The sequence below is a fragment of the Xyrauchen texanus genome, chromosome 26 (assembly GCF_025860055.1).
Source record: "Xyrauchen texanus isolate HMW12.3.18 chromosome 26, RBS_HiC_50CHRs, whole genome shotgun sequence".
NCBI lineage: Eukaryota > Metazoa > Chordata > Actinopteri > Cypriniformes > Catostomidae > Xyrauchen > Xyrauchen texanus.
In genome coordinates this window covers 12119458-12143920 of record NC_068301.1, presented here as the reverse complement: position 1 = coordinate 12143920, position 24463 = coordinate 12119458, and the positions used below count along the sequence as shown (strand labels likewise).

At 35.5% G+C, this 24463-nt stretch overlaps 1 protein-coding gene across 5 annotated transcripts; it reads left to right on the top strand.

The window, feature by feature from the left end:
• Positions 1 to 614: 614 nt before the first annotated feature.
• LOC127620190 (oxysterol-binding protein-related protein 3-like) lies at positions 615 to 24230 on the top strand. Of its 5 annotated transcripts, XM_052093313.1 has the most exons (23): positions 1312 to 1609; positions 4107 to 4172; positions 11733 to 11873; positions 12377 to 12493; positions 12731 to 12784; positions 12911 to 13024; positions 13188 to 13313; positions 15224 to 15308; positions 16109 to 16212; positions 16298 to 16381; positions 16506 to 16656; positions 16790 to 16875; positions 17680 to 17814; positions 18010 to 18103; positions 18508 to 18749; positions 19518 to 19655; positions 20913 to 20976; positions 21091 to 21169; positions 21299 to 21449; positions 21698 to 21842; positions 22028 to 22154; positions 22263 to 22385; positions 22474 to 24230. In XM_052093313.1, exons 3-23 carry the CDS (start codon positions 11748 to 11750, stop codon positions 22568 to 22570), a joined length of 2442 nt encoding a protein of 813 aa, XP_051949273.1. In that variant the 5' UTR covers positions 1312 to 1609; positions 4107 to 4172; positions 11733 to 11747; the 3' UTR covers positions 22571 to 24230. The 5 variants fall into 5 exon arrangements, with proteins under 5 accessions (XP_051949275.1, XP_051949276.1, XP_051949273.1 ...); XM_052093315.1 differs by lacking the exons at positions 1312 to 1609; positions 4107 to 4172 and adding an exon at positions 615 to 707; XM_052093316.1 differs by lacking the exons at positions 1312 to 1609; positions 4107 to 4172 and adding an exon at positions 732 to 864.
• Positions 24231 to 24463: the final 233 nt, after the last annotated feature.

Genomic DNA, 24463 nt, shown 5'->3' with positions numbered 1-24463 from the left:
AAGACCAGTTAAGACCAGTGTTTTTATTTGTATCCTTCATATTTATCTCATGAGTGAGTAAGTCTCATTTATACAGCCATACATGTCTATTTGAAAGCTACTTGAGATGTCGCACACTACACACAATAACTTCTTTAATGACTACCAGCAGGTAGAGTCTCTCTGGTGTGCCAGCTGTGCCAACATTGAGGAATCTGCTTGAATTGTTAGAAGTCGTTAGAAGTTCCCAGGTTCTGTTTAAATAGTTTACATTTTAGTATCTTTTAGACAGCCTTTTCAGTGAAAATGTCAAAACCTCTTCTACATAGACATGATTAACTTTAATCAGTAGACGAGGGGGAAATGGCATATCAAATTCTATTGCCAGGGGTTTGATTTAGACATTTTGCATGCACGCTGTACTTGTTGCCTATAGTTTTGGGAAAAACATTTGCATTCCTCTGTACTCATAGACTTTGAGACTTTCCCCAAAGCTGACAACATGACATAACAATCTCCAACATGAAAAGCAGCACTACTGTGTTGAAAGTGCTGCAGGTTAGTGCATTGGTGCGTGAATGTGTCTATAGTTACTGAACATACGTGAGTCAGGCTCAGTGGTTTGGTGCATACCACTGATGGGAGGATTACTTCTCTAGCATAAGGGTGTTGGCAACGTATTAAAGTCTCTTTTGTTATGGCAACACTAGGATGAAACGTCAAAGAAGGTTTGTAGACTAGCATTTAGGTATAACATTTAGATGATCTAGGTTTTTATACCAAAAATTAAATTTAGGGTATAGATCTCATTTTATGGTTTTAGTGTTTACGGCTTTGCGTTGTCATTGGTAACGAAGTCGTAAATTTGGATATAACACATAAAAGGTTAGTAAGCGATTATACTTTTATGCTATACTTTTGAAACAATGAGTATTTTAATGTTAACATTTACAGATTGGTCCCATTCATTTCCACTGTAAAGAAGGTACATGTAGAAACACATTTGTGAAATAATCAATATTATTAGATAGACGGATGGATGGATGGAAGGATGGATGGACCAACCAACAGATAGATAGATTCGTTTTTTTGTATTCGTTTTTATAGATAGATTCAAAAACATTAACATTCATTAATTCTATTTAAATAATTCATTTTTATCTCCTTTCCTAGATTTCCCTTAAGAATGTAGCATTTGTGTGGCCTATCTGTTGCGTGTAAAATTGCTGTCTTTCGATAGACTACATGTCACTCTTCACAGGATTTCATTGGCTGTCTAAACGTCAATCACAGTGAATCCCCGCCCTGACCCTGTTCACCTCACCGCGGAACTCAAAACACTTCACGAGAGAATACGAGTTTGAAGCTGTAAACAAAAACCTGTATCTACTATGTTCCGCTTTAGTCTCGTATTACAGCGATGGTTGTAATCATGGATACTTCGGTCTAGGTAACCTTTCTCGAAGCAAAGTTACCGAATATCATGAAAGTTACCGATGAAGAGTGATGGTGAGCCCGGTGACAGGTACAAAGTGTAAATGTGCTGAAAAGGCGTTTTTAAAAGTGGACCATCAGTGACACGACGACAGATCAGACTCGCCACGCTGTCACTCTGAACTTGGCGACTGTGGTAGGAACTGAGTTTGTGTTCATTTTACGCACAGAAAAGTTTAAATATGTTTTTTTTTAATTATCAAAAAGTGCTAGCATGTTGTGCTAAGGGAAGGTGATAACGTTTGGAAGATCGTATCGTATTGTATCTGTGATTCATAGTCACTTTAACTCTGCCCCGTAAAGATGAGAACCCGTATTAAGACACATTCCATGTATTCTCATTCTAATATACGGATATAAAAGTGTGTTCATAATTTCCAAGCCACGATCTGACGATCACCAGTCAACGTTTGTTGTCTGATTAAACCCCATTGTGTACTGTGTCTCCTTAGAAACCCTAAATAAATAATTCCTTCAAATGGCTACAGGATTTATAGACTGACTAATGTGTCACTATACACTGTTTATCCGTCACTGAATCGGTTTCTCTCTGTGTGTGAGTGCTTCCAGGCAGCTTTGCGTTTGGTCTGTTTTGAGAAGTTTAAGGTTTTGTGTTGTATTTGGCGCATCATGTTGCTACGGGAACGGAAATTGTTCGGATCCACACAGCACCAGCAAACTTTCATATCGCGCCACAAATGCAAATATTGTTGTTGCATAATCATTTGTCCGCTCGTTGTATGTAGTTTTTTGTGATTTGTTTCTGAACAATGGGGAATATCGTCAAACATGGTTTCCTGTACTGTCGTCATTATTGTTGAGGTTTAGTGGGACTTTCATGGTATTAATCTGAAGACTTTATATGGGTTTTAAATGGTTCTGAATTGACTTAAGTGGCTTGTGAGCTTTTTTTAAGTGGTATTTTACCAAATGGCATGTACAGCCCATAGATTAATACAAATTCATGCTTTATGGCTAACAGACTCTGTACTCCAGAATTCATAAATTTAATCAGTTTTATGATATATATTAGAGAGAGAGAGATACACACACGCATATATAGATACATACATACATACATGAATGTGCCCTTTTGTGCAACTCTGCTCAGAGAATTGTATGTCAAGTGCCACTTTTTAAAGATAGTCCATATTAAGGAGACTTTAAAGGAATGTTCTGGGTTAAGCTCAATCGACAGCATTTGTGGAATAATTCAGATTACCACAAAAATATTTTTTGACATGTCCATCCTTTTCTTAAAAAAAGAAAGAAAGAAAGAAAATCTGGGTTCTAGCAAGACACCTATAATGGACGTGAATGGGGCCAATCATATGTATGTGTGTTAACATGATTTTAGTGTTATAAACTCACTTACTAGCCTTTTCTATGTAAAGTTATAACCAATTTTACATTTACATTTATTCATTTGGCAGGTGCTTTTATACAAATGTATATTATACATTATAAGCTAATCATTCTAAGGAGACAGTGTTATGAAAAGTGCCGTATTACAAAGTTTCAATAGCATCAGAATAGTAGTATTCAAGACAGGTTAAAGTGCAACAATATTTTGTGTGTGTGTGTGACTGGTTGGATGTGCTTATGGACAAGATGTGTTTTTAGCCAATTTTTGAAAACGGAAAGTGAGTCAGCTTCACGGATGGGCAGGTCATTCAACCAACATGGTACGATGAAACCGAAAGTTCGGGAAAGTATTTTAGTGCCTCTTTGTGTTGGTACAAAAAGGCATGGTTCCTTATCTGACCACAGGCTTCTGGTGGGAATGCAGCTCTGCAGAAATGATTTTCGGTATGCTGGAGCAGACCCAGTGACTGTTCTGTATGGCAGCATCAGAGCCTTGAATTTGATACATGCATCAACTGGCAGCCAGTGAAGAGAGACAAGGAGTGGTGTAACAGGCACTCTCTTTGGTTCATTAAAGACCAGACCTGCTGTTGCATTCTGGATTTGCAGGGATCTAATTGCACAAGCAGAGAGGCCTGCAATGAGTGCGTTAGAGTAGTCCAGTCTAGTTATGACAAATGACTGAACAAGAAGTTGTGTTGCATCGTTGCCATAATGTAATGTCAACAAACCCTAAAATAACTTAAAATTACTTAAAACAAAAATGTACAGCTCAAATAATACATTAGTTTTAACAGAAAGATTAATCTAAGTTCTTTTATGAAATTATAAACTTCACATTTTTGCTTTTAAACCCTCCAAAAATTGCACTGTAAGTACTTCACTGTAACCTCGATTGTTGCTTTTGAGTCAAAATAATTTTTTGTAAGCAAAATAAGCATAAAAGTAGTTAATGTAGCTCTTTTATCATATTGTAGGTCTTAGGCAGAAACTAAACTATAATCTTTGCGTTCATAAGTGCTATGAGAGAAGCGTTCACCTAAGAACTTGCATTACTTAGCGCTAAAAACTATGCAAGTTTTTGTGTGAAAATACATGCCACCATGACGTGAAGATTTTCACTGAAAAGATTTCAGGTTGTTTTTTTCACCAAAACGTATGCCTTCAGAAGGCTCACAATATAAGGCACAAGCTTCAAGGAATACTTTAATTATCCTTTTTTTTTAATATATATATATATTATGACATTTTCCCCCTTTGTGTTCCAGATATGAATGACATTCATATAGGTTTGGAACAACATGAGGGTGAATGAATTATGACATTATTTTGGGGTGAGTTTTTACTTTCAAGTGTGTTGTTTTTGCTTTCCCACATATTCATGTAGCAGTTACATGAGGTCGTGCAGTCCATGTCTAACCAATACACTTCAATTTGTAAGCTTAAATTGCCCCTGTGAGATCATGCTTACAAAATCAAAGGATGTGGCTAAATGTTCCACTGACCTTAAGCATCTTTTGAAGACCTCAAAGGTTATGTTGATTTCCCCCCCCCCCCTCTAATGACATAATTGACTTCCTCTATAAGAACTCTAGAAGGAACCTCCCCCACTTATTTATCCATCAAGGACAAGTCAAACAACCTTTACTCCTTTTACTCTGTCCCTGTATTTGTTATTAATGTAGCTACTTTAAAGCATTAGTGCCCTTGGTCCCACTGTAAAGCCCTCACCCTACAGCTCATTACTTATGACTAAGTTATATGGTGTTAATGATTGACATGCATTATTCAGGACCAGTTCTGATATTTTGTGCATACATACACCCACATTCTATGTGTGTTTTCAAATGCCATAAAAGTCAGGGTCAGAAATGTCAGTTCAGTGACGTGAGCAGGTTTCCTTTTCTTTATTTTGGCACTACAGCTTATTCTGGTCATACAGTGTTGGCCTTCTCCCTGTTTACATTATAGGTTATCATCCTCATTAGAAAAGGCACCCTTTGCTCAATGTCAGACATTCACAGTTTACATTTTATAATCTTGCTCAAACTAGCATTAGCAGATGGATAGTTCCGACTCTAAAATCTGGATGAGCCCCATTCAGAACATCCATTGCATTCTACATTAATAAGCCAAGTCGGTACAAACCATTAACAATTAAAAATCGAGTTGATATTATTAATGTCAACAGCAAATCTAATAATATCTTGAATATCTGTCTTTTATTATAGTTCTATTGTCGCTGTTAACAATAAGTTACTCAAGACACTTTATTTTCAGTATTTAAGTCACGTTATTTTAGCAACCTCGTCTCATAAATTCACGTTAATATACCTACATTTTTTTATGTGGCTTGTTGTACGTATGACAGCAGTTTCATGGTGAAATATACACTAGCGGCACTATAACACCTTTGATTTTATTCACTTTCACACAAATCACAAGTAAAACAGCAGATTATCAGTTCATAAACGTTCATTAAAATGCTTACTGTATCTGGATGTTGTCCACAAACAGTTCATACACATTGAAATAACAAGTGTGAACACGTTTGCGATTGGAATGTGTTCTGATCTGCTTGTCCTGATCCCGAGGTAGTCGGGGACGCATTGTGATCGGATATCAGTGTAATCTAAACGCATCAAAGTTTCTCCTGTTTGTAAGTGTTCTTCTGTTGCAGTCTTTGCTCTTAATTAAAATATTTGTACATTACACCTGTGTCAATTCTGAATGACAATACATTTAATATTGAACTTACAACCCTAGCATTCTTTTGCTTACATAAACCAGTCAGGACCCGGAAAAGTTAGCATCAGCTTGTAAACTAGTTTTCATATCGTGTGTGTGTAGGTGGATATTGTAGGCTCTTATTTATTAAATATTCTGATATTATTAAGTGTTTGACCATATCTCAGTGGCGGAGCCAGAAGTTGGTTTTGTTTGTTTAAACCTTGCTAGAGCAATAACCTTCAACATTCCATTTGTTTGTGAGAATTTTAACATTTAGCTCATGATAATAAAATTTGTCGCCACAGTGACGTAATTTCTATGAAATCAGGCTGGATTTTACTCCGATTGTGTCAAGCCTAACTCCCTAACAACACCCCTTATCCAGATTAAAATCATGGATATGGAGAACCTCTGGTGTCTTATTACTTTAGTTGTATTCTGTGACTGTGTCTATTAGCATTCTGTTAGGAAAGAAAAGGGTTAAATGAAACCCTGCCCTTGTGCATTTGCATATCTTCCTGCCTCTCTTTTCAAATAATGCTTTCCAGAAATAGACATTCAGCGTGGGCCCATATGATTGCTCAAGGGACAAAGCAATGTCACTTATTTTGTAAGAGCCTCCTTAAAAAAATGTTTGATTTAGCTGAAGTGATGATTTTATGTCTGAGTTTAACACTTGTGTTCTAGGAAAACATTTTTACAGAATAGAAGAAATGTAAATAGCCTGAAGTATATATTCACTAGTATGTTGGATGGTTCCTGCTGAAATGTTTGTAGTGTGTACAACATGGACTCCCACACACGCCCACATACCTCAGAGCAGCGTTGGACAGGTCTGGCTTTTGCAACTACACAAAAATAACGCGTTTGGAAACCATGAGCTGGCTGAGTTTACACATATTTAACAAGCCAGCAAATACTTTCTTGAATGTTTGGAAACAGCTTGGGTGTGTATGTATGGAATAACAACATGTTTATCCTAAAGCTAGAGCAGCTATCATATACAAGTGGAACTTTTGTGTGTACAGTCTGTCCATTTTGCACTGGTGGCATCAGAGAGTCTCTCTCACTCCATCTATCCATGGGTGAATTCCATTTGAAAGTGAGCATCAATCTGCCTAGGGCTGTTACTATTGTGAAATTTGGCTTACGATTAATTGTCAAACATATAATTGCGATTAATTGTCATATAAATTCTATATATGTGCTTTATACACCTTAAGAAGTAATTTATTTAACTTGAACTGGAATCATAGAATAAAATATGGAAATAAGTTTTCCTTTAAGGGTTTAAACACTTATGAATGATATGAAATATAATGTGTTAAATATCAAAATATTTCAAAATACTCTCTTTTTGGTTAATTTAGTCTTGTACATTTAACATTTACAATGTTGTTTTTGTAACCCTGCCAACCTGCATTTATATATTATAGTAAGAAGATTTTTTTCTAAATTCTTCACTTTCACATGTTATTTTAATGCTCTCTGATTAAACTCACAAGCCCTTATTTCTCATGAAGGAAGACATTTGAGATTCTGTGTCTATTTTATAATAGTTCTCTTCAGTCTATCATCTCCACAGCAATAGAGTAAGGATGCTTCTCCTCTGTGTCACTGTGTGTCATTAACACTGCATGTATGAATTTGCATTGACCAAGATAATTTCCCATTGCGTGAACGTTAAATTAAAATGCACAAACGACATTCATGCAATTTATATTTGAGTAAAATGTAATCAGATTTTGAAGTGCACAATAAAACCTACTTGCCTCCCTACCCTAACAGCCTGATCTCACATAAAATTCAGCAGGTGTGTGTTAGCTGAAATCGATATACGTTGACCGAATTTTAAAACACTGCCTCCAGAGGCTAAAGCGGTAAGTGTTTCAGATAGGGCTGGGCGGTATACCGAGTTTTGACAATTTATCGATATTTTTTCTCAACGCGATACAGGATGAGACAATATCGTGTATATCGATATGGTTTGATGCAAACCTCTCCCGCTCAAGCTTCAGTTAACGCGCGCGAACCGGACCACTCCTACTCCATCACACAAGTTCGCCTGACAACATGGAGGAAAACACAGTGACGATCACAGTGACGTAAAAAGAAAAACACTGGTTCGTTTATTTGGAGATGGTTTGGATTTAAAAGATCCGATGAGCAGCAAAACCAAGCTATCTGCAAAGAATGCCATAAAACGGTCGTGTCAAAAAGTGGAAGCACATCAAATCTCTTCCACCACTTACAACGTCACCATAAAGTGCAGTACGATGAGTGTTTAAAACTTCGCGCTTCGTCTGCTACAACCTCAGCCACGAAGAATAAGCAGCCCGAAAAGTTTTCTGTCCCAAAACAAAGCTCGTTGGAAGCAAAATCTGTAAGTAATATACACTATAAAATACTTTGTTTATTAAAGAATGTTCTACCTCAAATAACCTACTTGTTCTGATAAAGTAGTTAAGTGTTCTACTGTTCTGTTTACATTATTTGCACATCAGAGTTGTGCAGCTGTAAAGTTTCAAACAAGCAGAAAACTTTGTTTTGTATGTTATTTTGATCATCACTGCTTTAATAAAGGTGATTGTGAAATCTCACATAAGGCTTTGACTTTTAGAATGTATTGTGATTTTAACTACCTTTTTGCACATAATATATTGCATAGCCGCCATTACATTCACTATATTTGTTTCCATATTCTTGAATATCAACATTGTTTTGCAGGATATCATTGGGCAGGATGTGAAATAATAATAAATAAAAAAATACAGATTTTCTTTATCCAAATAGGAAAAACGTAGAAAGTACCAAGATATATATCGTATATCGCCATTTCACCAAAAAATACCGAGATATGATTTTTTGGCCATATCGCCCAGCCCTAGTTTCAGAGCATGTATGACATTCATTTATATCCAGGAGAGGTCACCAGAAGCCATTTGTAAAAATAATTATTTTATTTAACAGGGTGTAAAACATTGAAGAGAAATTTGTATTTAATTTAATCTACCCCTCAACCAAGGCCCAAATCTAAACATAACCATTAGTAGAGACAAAATGCAATGTTATGGATAAAAATGCAACCTCCTTATTACACTCATGATTACTTCCTCGTTTGAATGGGGATTGAATTGTGGTCTCCCATGCAACTGACACAATGCACTAACAGTTGTGTCACGAGGGAAAGTTGTTGTTGAGCCGTTCCAAATATGTTCGATGGGAGATAGGGCATGTCAGTGAGTCGGCATACTGTTGCCGATCCTAGTGTAATGGAACTTTCGGAAACAGCATGCCGACTTCCCGTGTGATCATGTTGACCCTAAGGCTGCAACCTAAACCTAACTGATAATGTCATAGAAAGCAAATGTTAGATGAAAAGTGCAAGTTGCTGAAGCAAACACATCTATGTTGTGGTGCACTTCAGGACTCCTAGCCCAAGCATTTCCATCGCATGTCCAAAGATCTATTAGTTGACCTGCTGCGCAGTTTGATTGCACTCGTATCACGTTTGATTGCGCTTGTAAATGTAGTTGTTTATGTAATGTAGAGCTGCCATGATTACTTGATTTAATTTGATTACTCAATTTAAAAAAATCCTTGATTACACTATTGCTGAATTGACATATTGAAAATAAGGAGGAAGTGGCACCAGGGTCCATACACATAACAACAAGAGGTGTCAGCTATGGGAGAGCGCTTCACTTTAGATTTGAAAAACAATGCAGGACCTGAGACTCTATAACATCACTTCAGCAATGCAACAAAACTCAAAAAGAAGACATCCAGTTTCCACAGACCCACTGGACACACATGCTGCATGTCTAGATGCTAGATGCTGTGTAAATGTTAATAAGACATTCCTCCTCATGTAAATTAGATTTCATGATGATTAATTTAGTAATAGACCAAAATTCCCCACTTCCGATAAATATTTTATAGTTTATGGCCATTATCAGAGGTAAAACTCAATGTGGGAACCCAGAGAACTTTATTTACTGAATTAAGCTGCAGCTCTGTATGTGGTCAGTCAAATATCAATGTCAGCCGTTAAAGACACACAGCTGAGCATCTCACTCCCTGCAGTCACAATATAAAACTTTGGCTTACCTGAAGAAGAAATGAGTGGAAACTTGTCTTTCAATGAAGCGATTACTGTTTATATTGCATTCTGTGTTGCATGCAAGTTATAGTTAAAAAAAAAACAACAAACAAACAAATAAAATAACTTTTATATATCCATAAAATAGTTAAAATGTGAATATAACTCATCCTCAATAAACAAGATTGGGTGTTTCTGAAAAGATTACATATTTTATTTCCATGGCTTGTTTTCCCATATTTGAGTTTTAAACTGAAATATCTAGATCATGTTAAACTATTTAAAGAAAAAGCAGATCTTGCATTTTTGTTTTTAAATAAAAAAAATAGGTGGGCATACCTGAAGTAGCCAATCTCTATCACCTTGAACTATATTTATATATATATTTTTTTTTTATATTGTAGGTCTGTTTTGAATGTCTGTTGGCTTTAGCTATTGGTTGCAAAATAGTTTTGTGGTAGTTATTCAATTGTAAAGTGGATCAAAACACATTTTAGCCAAACATGACTCCACAACTTTATGCAATCTGAGTTAAATAATTTTTTCGATTAATCGTCAGAATATTTGCTAGATTACTCGATTACCAAAATAATCAATCACAGCCCTGATGTAATGCAAATGTTTAAATGTCAGGCACTATAGTAAAATAATTGTATTGTCATCAGATAGCATTGTGTGAGTAACAGAGTGAAAAGTGTTTATTAACTGGCCATTTTATTTGTGATTTTGTTTGAAAGTGAATAAAAGTCAGTTGTTTTAGCCACTCTAATGCTACTTTCACCAGGAAACTGCCACAAAATGTACAACAAGCCACATAAAAATCATTCAGCAAAAATAAAGGTATAGTAATGTGATTCTATGAGACCATTAGTTAAGTAAACCCTTACAAAGAAGCTTTTATCAACTGGGCCATAGCAGTAGGCAAAAAGTCACTACTCTATCATATGTTTGCGTTTGGAACACTCTACCTCTAAACACTCTACACAAACCAACAAGTCACTGCCACTTTACAATCAGAATTTTACCTTGATATCAGAGCAGCAGAATTCATGCTTATAGCTGTTAAGATTGTGACAAATAAAACTTTGTTGTTGCATAGAATATTGCCCCTTTGTGCCTTTTTCATTCAAATTTTTTTAACCCTCATATTGTATTGGGGTCATTTTTGACCTGTACTGGAAAACAATGCATAATTTTTGGTATTGGAACCAAACGTTATGACTGTCAAGACCATCAAAACAAACTAAATGAAAACAGAAATCATTTCTGTATGTAATTGTTTAAGAGGAGTAGCAATGGAAATTGTCCCTTCCATTTGTCCAAACAGGTCAATTTTAACCCGTATGGGAAAAAAATTTGTAACCTTTGACCTATTTACTTTCTGGATGTTATGCAAATATTTTTTTGCACATCACTTAATCAAATTTGGCCCTAAAAATGATTACATTTTCAGATCGAGAAGAGGGATGCACAAAGGTGTGCGTGCGTGCGTGCTGAAAAGCAATGATGTTGTGTGTTTATTTATTAGGCTGACCATGTTTGTTGTGCTGAAAAGTTTGATTAAAAGTGACTTACGCTGGATTGATCACCCGGCTCTCACTTCCTCCTTCCCAACAAGAGCAAGAAAGACAGAGGCTGTGTCTCGTTTGGAAGGATGCATTCTCCGGAGGTCACATTTGTCAGCTGCATATGTCAACGAGGCTGTCTTATTTCATTTATGTATTTTTTTTTTTTTGATTGGGAGTGCAAAAAAGGTTAACAATTGTATAAATGTAAGTGCATATACAAAAAAGGCATTGACAATAGATTAAAAAAAGAAAGACTAAAAAATAAACCCCCCAATGTTCAAGCCAAATCTACGCTACTGAGCAAATATCACATGCAATAAAACATACATGTAATGCACTAAAGTGCTGCCTTTTACTTTCCCCCTGTTCCTTGACCTCGAAGCGCTTTTGCACTTTATTTGTCTGTCTCTTTCGCCCTCTGCTGGCCACCTGATGTGTAGTCATTTGGGAACTGTGGTAAACTCATGTTGAATGGCCTGTTTTTGTCTCCATAGTATGTTAATGTCAAGATGAGTTCAGAAGAGCAGAATGGAGTGGTGTCTCCAAAGATGACATCACCCATGTCCACCTCATCAACCATGACATCATTCCCTCAAAGGAAAGAGAGTAACTCCTCAAGTGAAGACAACAGACAGGTAAGACGAATTACTTAAAATCTCCTTTAAAGTTACCTAAGAGAACTTTATCGATGGGTGCTACAAATATGATCAAAAATATGGTCAAATATTTTACCAAATACAGTGCAAAAGACATTTTATCTTAATTTTGAACAGCATGTCTTGTTTTTTCATTTAAACCCTAACAAATGCTTTTGTAAAATTGTAGATTGTACTAACTGTATTAGCGTGATATTTCATTATCTAATGCAATAACATTAATATATTTTAAAGTGTGAAAATATACACACAGTCGCTGTTGTCTCTGTTTTTATTGATTTAACATCTACATCAGCAGTTTTATGTGTTGTTATACTGAAAAGTTTAATTTTATAAGTATCCCCATGCAATGCACAGTGTACATTTTTTGTTTTGTTTTTTAACCTCTTGACTTGTCAGGGGTATATTACAATATTTTTTCCTTATGCTCTGAATCAGCGTTTTAAATGTTACACCTCTTCCCCTTTCTCTCATTTCTGTAGGACAACTGGGAGTTGGTTGAGGACGTATGGGCCTTGACAGGAAATATTCAGAAGCCTGAGAAGCAGGAGGGCTTGCTGTTGAAAAAGAGGAAGTGGCCAATGAAAGGCTGGCATAAGGTGGTCACATGACAGAAGCATTCACAAAACCAAATCTGTTGCATGTTGTTTTTTTGCTTCGGAAATGTGCTTTTGACTTGCTGTAAAACGGTCAAGGCAATATGAATAATGACCTGTATAACATGACAAAAATAATTTTGTCATGTTAAGGGATAGCTTCCCAAAAATGTTTATTCTGTCACTATTTACTCAACCTCATGTTGTTTTAAACCTGTATGACTCTTCCATGTTTAACAGAGATATTTCGTGCTTGAAAGGGGCATCCTTACTTACGCCAAAACAGGGACTGATGTAAGTGCACATACTACATACACACTTTCTTTGATGCTTATGTGCATTTACCAAAACTTGCATAAATCAGCTGAGACACTGCCAGAGATTGCCTTTTCATCCCTTACTGTGTGATTGATTGCTCAGTTGAAAAAGGGGAGGTTACGAGGTCGCATTGATGTTGGTCTCTCTGTCATGGCCATGAAGAAAAAGTCAATGTGCATTGACTTGGACACAGAGGAGAGTATTTATCACCTCAAGGTATTTACAATACATTAGGGATGTGTAAAACGACATATTTTGACATTCCCCCCACCTACATATGCTGGGCCGCAAAATGTAGTTAGTCATACTCCTATTGAGAATACATACACACACGCACACACTCTCACTCATTTGATGTGTTTTGCCATTACATTCACAGGTGAAATCTCAAGATATGTATGAACAGTGGGTAACGCAGCTTCGTCATCATCGAACGTTCCGTCAGAACGAGATCGCAATGGAACCACATGAGCAACAGCAATCTGACCACACCTCCATCACAAAAGTATTTACCCTCTGTATTTAGTATCCATTCACAATTTTTCCTAATAATCAGGCTTTTAGACCCCACACTCCATCAACCGATTTTGTAATGCTAATAGATTTAAAACTAGGGTTGCACCGATGTACCTACCGGCTGGCGATATTTATCGGCCAATTAATGACCCAATTAAATCCATAGGTATATTGGTTATGAAAAAATATGATTTATTTATAATTAATTAGTAACCCACTTTGTAAAAACTCTGTGAATTCAAATGCACAATCCAGAAATAACAATAGCCTCAATCTCTAGAAAGATTGGCAATCCTAAGAACATGTAATATTACATTTGTATTTCTCGTTCTCACATCACTGCAAAAAAAAAAATGCTTTAAACAGACATGACAGTTGTGTAAACAGCACTTACCTATAGGCCTTTTGATGAGGGAAACCAACCAAAATGCTTTGAAACAGCAGACTTTCACTTCTGAGACATTGGTGTGATATTTATTAATGTTGCATGATTGATTGTATTAAGATTTAATCACAATATGGCCTTGCGTGATTAATTAATCTTAAAGGTATAGTTCACCCAAATATGAAAATTCTCTCATCATTTGTTCACCCTCATGCCATCCCAGATTTGTATGACTTTCTTCTGCTGAACACAAATGAAGAATATCTCAGCTAATGCAAGTGAATGGTGACCAAAATATCAAGCTCCAAAAAGTGCATAAAGGCAGCATAAAAGTAATCCATAAGACTCAGTGGTTAAATCCATATTTTCAGAAATGATATGATATGTGTGGGTTTTAAAGGCTGCATTTTAAAATATAGTCTGCATTTGTCAGTGCTGTATGAGCAAGCGGTGCTCTCTAGTGATCTGGACAGCATTACCCTTTACACCTTTATAATACAGAGTTTAAAAGGGGGGTTTGTTCCTTTTGGTTAAAACTTTTAAATTTATCTTTTTATCTTCTGTTTATCTTTCATTATGTCTTTCTTAAAAATTTTACCCTGTCATGTGTTCAACAGATTCAGTTCATGTTCACTGGAAATTATTTATTGTTAGATCAGCTTTCGTACCTCTGATCATTGTAAAGCATAAATTATATGCTTTAATATGCAAAACGTAAAACAATGATTTGATGACAAAAAATGTTAAGCTGCAAAATTTCTGTACTGGCCTATAGTTTTTTGGCTAGCACTTTAAAATAAGGTTACATTAACAACATTGAACTAACAAGGGACAATACTTTTACAGAATTTACTAATCTTGGTTAATGTTAGTTTCAATATACTAATACATTTTTACAATCAAAAGTTGCATAGTTAACATTAGTTATTGCACTATAAACTAACAATGAACAATTTTTTTTATTAACTAAGATTAATAAATGTATTAAAAAAAAAAATATTGTTCAGTGTTAGTTCATGATACCTAAAACATTAATTAATGTTAACGAATGGAACCTTATAGTAAAGTGTAATTTTCTTTTCTTTTTTTTTCTTTTTTTTTTAATCGGTTTCGACCAAACCTTTTCATATCGGTGCATCCTTAAGTAAATCTGTGAAGCTGTTAAGAAAGTAAAAATAATAACGAGGGATGCACATGATCATTACTTTTCCATTAGAATAGATACAGTATGATGGATGATATTGTACATTTACTGTTCTGCCTGTTTTTTAAACCGCAATAACACTAAAGCACACATCTGCAATTTTACATGCCTCAAAAGATATATCAAACATCAAAACATTTGAATGTGCAGTATAAAAGATAGAAAAATATTTAACTATTTGAAGAAACGATTATTGTAATGAATGAATATTAATCATTATTATCCAATATTATGAATAGTTTCAAAGAAATGCTGTAAAAATGCACAGAACATACATTTAGCTTTTTCTCTCTACATTTTTTATTCTTAGCGCTCCGTTCTCTTCAAGCAGCCTTCAGCCATACTGAGGAACAGCTGGCGCCAAAACTCAAAAGACATGGAGAAGTGCTGTAAAGGTAACTGAAAAGAAAAACATGCACAGACACACTTACAGCATTCTCAGATTCCTTGCTCTGCAGTTTCAAAATACTGTTCAAGTCTGTTTCAGATTCTGATTCCTTTTAATGATTTTGATTTAATTAACATTTCTTTTAGTGATTTCGAGAAAGAAATATTTGGAAATAAAACATACAATTCTTATTGGATTTCCTGCCCTCAGCTGCCTGTTACCAAATGTCACCAGACTTTTTAATAAAACATTTATTGTTCATTTTGAGGCATACATGACAAAATAAACTTGCGGTTCAGTAAATGTTTTATTCACTAAAAAGAACCCGCTGATAAAACTCATTACTTCGGGATGTAGCACTAAATGTTTTGCTGTGTAGACTCTGCTCATAAGAGTCATTCATTCGGCAATCAGTACACACTGGATGTATTTCTGCATGTTTGGCTTCTGATTCAATAGTGGTGTTGCAGTGCAGCTGAATGGTAACACAAGAACACTGTTTAAATATTTTAGCTCTGTGTTCCATCCGCATTTGCGGAAGAATACACATTCGAGAACCATTAACAGAACCAAAAGTCATGAAAATCTTTCAGTTCTGGTATTTAAAAAAAGATGTAACCAGTTCTGAATGAAAGCCTTTTGCCGTTTCCCGGTTCCTAACCCTACTCAAAAAACATCCAGAGAATGTTGTAGAAAAGCAGAAAATGTTCACTGAGCCCTCAAATAAAAATAAAAAAAAGATAAACTGTGTTTATGCTTTTTTAAGCTATGGAGCTTTGATTGGTTTTCGTAACTTTCTTTTGTTAGATCTGACAGAGTGTGAGTCCTCCTTGCTGGAATTAAATCTGCTGCTAAAAAATATGGAAGTTTTGCTCCGAGCGTTCTCAGTACCTGTTATCAACTCACTACAGGTATTGGCATGTGCATGTGTGTGACTGCATGAATTTTAATCGTATGTAATCAACATGTGTTTGAGTTTGGTGTATGTGACCCTAGACCGAAGGCTCCAAAAAAGAGAATAGAGGACACAGAAAATGGCGATCCAAGAAACATAACAAGGATTCTAAGAACACGATGCAGGTACAATGCCTCTAAATCTTAATCTGTTTGCATATATACACTGTTCTTTTATGCAGAACTGCACTCTACCTCATACACACTCTCTCATCCACTTGCTCTATGATCTGTGCTCTTTTACACACAGATTCCTGACACTTCATCTTCTCGTCTGCACGTGTCACATCCAAACCTGGTGTATTCAGAGCCAGTTTCTCCAGAGCTGTGCCTGGAAACTCCAGACTCACCCACAGAAGCCTCGCGAATGCAGGAGGAGTTCTGTAGGCTTGCTGGCACTGGTGAGTATATCAAAGCTCAATACATTCTCCCTCCAGCATTTTATATTGAGGATTCAGATAACTATATAAATGATGCTGTGGATTGATGCTCACTCTTGTCATTCTCTCTCTCTCTCTCTCTCTCTCTTATTAGTTAATTCCACTCTTCGGTCAGCATACACATCTCTTTTGGCAGAGAGAGACCGAGTCAGAAATACATTGGAAAGTATCAGTGAGAAGGTATAAGTGTGTTTCTGTGTCTTTGACCTAGTTTATACCTGGTATTATGATGTGTCTCAGGTGATCCGATCACATGTGGTTAGTTGATATACATCGCTGTTTACACCTGGTCACTTAAAAGTGCACTCAATAAAAAAAAAATAATAATTTTATTGAAAAGTTTAATTCCCAAAGACATTAATTGTAATTTTGCAATATATGTAGGCAATCATGAGCACTCACATTAAAATGAAGACTCCAGTCATATCAGTAACCTTATAAAAGCTGTTTTATTTTATATGGAGAGGGTCCACACATGGGCCTGCCCAAGGTGCACTGTCTCCCCCAGATGCGGTTGGATCCGTGAAGCTCTCATAATTGTGTATGTATTCGCTTTTTTAATTATCCGATCGGACGGTTGTTTCCTTTTTTAAAGCCGCTCATAACATAAACAGTAAACTCTTGGTTTAGTGCAGCAGTTGATTGACAGGTGAGGGTTGGTGCTTCACTGCTTCCAGAATGCATACAGGACAGATTAGCGTTTACACTTCAAATGCGATGTGGTCACATGCGTTTTTGACCAGATTTTTATGTGGTTTCTGTAATTAGATCACAAAACGTTTTGGACCACATTTAGGCCTGTAGTTAGGGCTGACCACATGTGATCGGATCACCCAAAACGCATCTTAAAACCAGGTGTAAACGGAGTCAAAGTGTTTGTCTGATATCTAATATCTATGTGTGCAACTAATAAATATATATTAATAAACAATTAGCATCAAGCTCTTCATGGCCTTACCTTTTTCGTTCTTTTCCTCCAATCAGGATGTCTTTGATGGGCCACGCCCACTACAGCAAGTGTCCTGTGAGAGTCGAGGGTCAATCCCAGAGTCCCTCCAATCCTCAGAGTTCTATGATGCTAAAGAGTATCTGCTCTCTGGCAGCTCGTCTGAGAATGAGGTCAGATCCTAGAGTCAAAAGGGCAATTTTCAGAGTCCTACAGTGCAGATTTGCATTTTTTGCATTACATTTTGTGCTAAACTTGAGAGAATATAAATGTATTAATGAAATGAGAATACAGTGTGAGACAATGAGGACTAAATTGCAGCATGATTTTATAATGTTACACATGAACTTGAGTTTGTCTGCTACCAGGTGTCGGATGATGACTCGTACACCAGTGATGTCAGTGACAGCACATCAGTGGTGTTTTGCAGAAATGAAACTAGCAGCGTGCACAAGATATTAGGTGAGGCACTCACAAACCTACACTTTTAAACACAAATTTAAAGCTAAAAAGTGTCATTAGTGGATTTGACACTACTTCGCCTTTGCCAGTTTAATGTACTGAGACAACTACAAGTACTGTAAGTGTAAAATCCGTGGGCACTATCGAAACATGGCAATGTTTAGACTAGTCACAGAAACATTGACTCAACCAATTACATGAGCTTGTGATGGGACTCTCTGTTTAAATGACCTATGGAAGTCTGGGAAAGTGTTTGAAAAAAGCAATTTTTTATAATTTTTTTGTGGTGACCCAAGTGCTGCTGTAATTACACACTTTTTCTGTTTATTAATACAGTTCGTCAGAACAGTTTGGAAAACTTTCAACTTTTTACAACCGTAGTTATGGCTTTGTTTGCATTTCAGGCAACCGCAATGGTAAAGAGAGTACTGTGACACGGCGAGAACGGTTGCCGAGTTCGCGTATGAACGAGAGTGTGAATCTGTGGAGTATTCTGCGCAGTAACATTGGTAAAGACCTATCAAAAGTGGCCATGCCTGTCCAACTCAATGAGCCACTCAACACCCTGCAGAGACTATGTGAGGAAAATGAGTACTGCCATCTGCTGGACACTGCTGCAAACACACCTGACCCACACATGCGCATGGTGAGATCACACATACAGTCTCAATACAGCTTCACATAACTGAAATTTAACTAATGTTACATATATACGCGACCGGTCAAAGGTTTTGAAACACTCATTCTTTATTATAATTTTCTTTTTTCTTCACATTTTAGAATAATAGTAAAGTCATCAAAACTATGGAATAACATAAATTGAACTATGGGAATTATGTTGTGACTAAATAAAATCCAAAAATAAATCAAAACTGTGTTATATTTTGCATCTTCATAGTCGCCTTTTGCCTAGAATTTACAGACATGTAATCTTGACATTTTCTCAACCAACTACTTGAGGTATCACTCTGGGATGCTTTTTAAACGGTATTGAAGGAGTTCCATATGTTGGGCACTTATTATCTTCTTTTCTTTTTATTTGGTCCAAGTCATCAATTTAAAAAAAAGTACATTTTATTCAATTTTAGTTTTATATTCAAATTAATATGTATGCACAATTATATTTTTGTCTTCAAAACAAATTTCAAACATTGAATCATACACCTTCAGATCAAAAGATTTTTAAGATCGTGAGAAATGTGTTTCAAAACTTTTGACCGGTAGTGTGTGTACTCTATATATCTTTTTAAGGCAACACTCTCAGAATATTTGACTCTTCATCAAATCATGTGCATTGTTTAAACACACATGCCCACCTTTATCTTTACTATTTATAATGCATTTTTATAGTTTTTGCAATTAATCATATATGCTATAATTTTGTGTCTGTGTTTGTTTGTTTGTTTGTTTGTAGGTGTATATAGCAGCATTTGCTGTGTCTGCATATGCATGTTCCTTCACTAGAGCTGGAGGAAAACCATTTAACCCTATACTAGGAGAAACGTACGAGTGTGTCCGACCAGAGAAAGGCTTCCGCTTCATTTCTGAACAGGTAAACACACTTTTTTTTTTAACCCACCTCAGAACAACCACTCAAACTCACACTTGGACTTTTACTCATAATTCGATACACCATTGTGTGTTTTTTTTTTTTTTCATTTTTTATTTATGGCAACAAATTCAACATGGATGTTAAAAGGATGCAACCAGTATGGAAACACTTTATATGAAGCCCATATTTATAATGCATTGTAAAGGCATTATAAATGCATTATACTGCATTCATAATGTCTCATAATACACATTTAATTTGTAATAACTTCTCATAAATAATTATAACTACAGTTATAATACTTTATAAGACTTTCCCTATTCATAATTATACTTTAGAGTATAATACATTATAACAGAAGCAACATCCAATTTTAATGCAGAAATACTTGTGTTAACACTTTCTATGAAGCCCATATTTATAATGCATTGTAAAGGCATTATTTAATACATTCAATACATTTTTATGTTTGTGCATCTAATTTGGAGATTTATTTTATAAATTTACTTTTGTAACTTTACTTAAAGCAGGTAAAGACCACTTAAAATATGATCACGTCATAAAGCCCTTTGACTGTTTACACTATGCTGCTTTTGCATGACAGCACTTTTACCAATAACATGTATTAATTTATTAACTTCTACTGCAATATTTACAATCATCTTCTATTGCAATGGACATATGTGTAACTCTCAAAATACATAATTTAAAAAAAGGTTTATATTCTTTTTTGAAAGTAAAAATAAACATTGTAAAACTATATAAAAACTATTAAAAATATAAATAAAATATATTGGTTTTTTTTCATATGATATAATTGAATAATTAATGCATCAGATGTAGTGGTCAATCTATATGGGTTTTTTAATAGCCGATGCCAGTACCGATATCTATAGAGCAGAATGGCCGATATAAATGCAGATAAACAATACAATTTTACAACAGCAAATCAGATGTACACAACATTTCTAAAGTAAAACAAACACTTATTTCAATGCAATATTTACCCAAATTTGCATTAACTTTGAAAACAGAAAGTGTTGACTGTCCATTGACAAATCTTTTGATAGATCTTGGAACTGATGCGTGGGAAAGTTAATCGGTCAAGCGAACACGGTTTTCGGCCAATGCCGATAATCGCAAATTGGCCAAATATCAGTCGATATATCGGTCTATCACTAATCTAAGGGTTGATATCTACCAAAATCTCAGGCTTTATGTACACCTCTACATTCACATTCACACTCTGTCTCTCAGGTCAGTCACCACCCACCTGTGTCTGCTTGTCACTGCGAGTCCAAGAACTTCACCCTTTGGCAAGGTGAGTAAAACACACACACACTTGGTGTGTGCAAGTGCCAAACTTAGATAATTTGTAACATTTCAATTTGATTTTATTTGGGTAAACTGAACATCCTTTATATTTGCTTGTCAGATGTGCGATGGAAGAATAAATTTTGGGGGAAATCTATGGAGATTGTTCCCATGGGAATCACCCACTTAGAGTTGCCAGGGTAATTCCACTTTATTTATTTATTTTTTTAACCAGTCTACATTCCTTTCATTTGTCATTTCATCCCACTGTCTTCCCTACTCCAACGTCTTTTCTCATATCTCTCTTTTTCATGCTCACTCATTCTTAGTTTTGGGGATCATTATGAGTGGAGTAAGGTCACTTCCTGCATTCATAACATCCTGAGTGGCCAGCGCTGGATAGAGCACTATGGGGAAATGTCACTCAAGCACACTACCACCAGGGGAGATGTCAGTCATTGCAAAGTCAATTTCTTTAAGGTGGGACCATCAAAAACTCTAAAATAAGTGTGAAATCAGGCCTTCAGCTTGGTACCCACAGCTTTCATTCAACATACCTTATATGTGTACATCTGTGTTTGTCTTGCCTACATCTTCTTTTTATGGAATACAGCCAGAATATTTACCCAGAATTTACTCAATAAACCTTTTCATTTTTATTTTATCGTACTAAATTATTTTTTACCCTTATTTATTATTGTTTGTTTTTTCATATTCTGCATGTTCAGTCAAGATCTGGAGGTTGCAATGCTAATGAGGTGGAGGGTGTGGTCACTGACTCAAAGGGGCGTGTCATTCACTCACTGTTTGGTAAATGGAATGAGGCCTTGTACTTGGGGAAACCACCTGCAGCCACCTGTATTTGGAGAGCAAGTGAGTTAGAGACCAGTTCAGAAAGAGATATATCACTATAATGAAAATATTCAGACACGTTCATACTGTTTACAACTGTATTCATCTCAGATGAGATTGTTTATAATGATTTTAGGGGCACAAAAATAGCATAATTATTGTCAATTACAGAAAATATATGTGTGCGTGTGTGTGCGTGCGTGTAGATCCCATGCCTGAGGACTATGAGGAGTACTATGGGTTCACCCAGTTTGCAATTGAGCTGAATGAATTGGAGGAGAGTCTTAGACTCATCTTACCCCCAACGGACACACGCTTTAGACCAGACCAAAGGTAAACTTCTTGAACAATGACTTTTGCACAACTGCTACCAAAGTGAAGACTTTCCATGATTAAGACCGGTGTTTTGTTGTTGGCTAATTGGTGTCCCTTTTATGTTAGATTACTGGAAGAGGGTGATATTGCTGGAGCTGAAGAACATAAAGACAGGATTGAAGTGCTTCAAAGAGAGAGGAGAAGAGTCCTGCAAGAAAACAACATGACACACTCACCGCGATTCTTCAAGTAAGTGGCTCTTCCAAACACAAAGCTCTAGTTGTGTATGGCCTGTCATGAGTTTCTGTCCATAACGCTATTTCGTTAATTCAATCAGGCGTTCTGAAGACGACTCATGGGTGAGCAATGGTACATACTGGGAGCTCAGGAAGGACCCTGGATTCAGCAGACTGAATTACACAGTGCTTTGGTGACCACCAATGGATTTGTTTCATTGGCTTTTAAGTTTCTGCTCTAGCTGTATAGAACCCTGCTATTTTTTATACAAAATCCTTAAATTCCGATTCGCAATATAGACATTTATTGCCCGATGGTTCCATGGTCCTCTAGATAAACATATTTATACCTTACTTGGCAAACTGCCTTGCTGCTGTTAAGATTTAAATGCAATGATAAATGACTCCTGTCATTTAGTGCCTGGCTATATTTAGTTTATATATATTCAATAAGCAAAGTATGAAAAATCATATTAATCATTTAAATCAATTAATTAATATTAAGTCTAAAATGCAGTGGTGTAAATCTTAAGAACAAACACTTAATTGATAGCTCCAGATGGTTAATCTCATGAAACATTTCACCCCAAAATAAAAATAAATAATTTGTTTAAGGAAAATATCATTCTCAGTACTGTAATGTAAAATGTTAATGGATTTCTTTTAATTTTTTTTTATTTAAAATATTTATACAGAAAGTTTATGTTTAAGAAGAGTATATTGCCATTACTTTATGCTATGCTGATTCATACAAAAAATCATTATCCAAAACAACTTTTTGCTTCATAATAATTAAGATATTTAATTATGATGATTCCAAAAACCTTAATGGCCCTAAAAATAGACTAAATGCTCTTAAAAATATAATTTCTTATATTCTTTTTATTTTGGGTTAAAATATGACCTAAACTGAATGTTTTTGTGAGATTCACTTCAAAAGAGCTTTTACTCCATTGTAAGTTTGAAATCTACATTTAGAAATACTGAGTGTCTCAAACTGTCCACTCAGGTATTATCAGGGTATAAATTAGAAATGAAGATTCATCTGTAAATTTTCTTGCACATTCTGCTAATGATTATGTAATCTTCATTGAAAGAACATTATGTAAAAGATATGTTAAAAAGAAATATTGTTTAAATTAATGTTTTGATTGTATACTCCATATTAATCTTTTGTGTACATGCCTGGGCTACTTTTGTGTTTATGTATGAAACTGAGAGAGCAATAGTCTATATGTGCTCATGTGGTATGCCTGTTACACTTGATAACTGTTGTCCTGTTTCTGTGAGGTGTGGGTGTGGTGTTTTAGATGTGATTTTTTTTCTTTAGACCATGACATACTTACAAAGACTTTAAACAGATCTTGAACTGCTTTCAGAGGTTTAGGAATGGATTTCATCAGCGTATGACAACTGACCACATGTTTGCTTCGTGCAGTTAATGCAATGAGCATCCAAGGAGCTTTCCCTGTTTTCATTAAAGAGATGCATGTGGATATTCTCCTATTGCTTTATTCTGATTTCAGCTCTGATTATTTTTTTTTTATTATTTTTTTTTTAATTTTTTTTTTTTTTTTGCACTTATTATTTAGCTAAAAGTTTTAATTAAATAGGAAAAGTTATTTTATTTCTGAGGGGGGTATCATTTACATATTAGGCTACTGGTTGGGCATCTCTAACAAGTGCTTTGATTCATCACTGAATGGCTAGTGGAGTTGTGAAACAATAAGGAAATCCACTTTGCTCACCAATTTAAACTGAATGAAACCAGAAAAGAAGGCAACTTTGTCACAAATGGCTGAATGTGCAAGTAACAGACCTGAAGCTTTCTTTGTTAGCATGAGAAAAAAAATACAAATTTGAGTTATTGTTTGAAATGTTGACACATTACTTGCACATTACTTTGTAGTTTAATATGCATGTGTTGTAGATAAATTTGAACAGAGAAGTGAATGTGTGTTCAGATGATGCAATTGGGAAAAGTGTGGGGTCTAAACAGTGAGTAAAAATAACACCCTGACCGCAGCTTCATTTCAGAAAACTGAGATTGTGGAAGTTCTCATTCCATTTACATTTACATTTATGCATTTG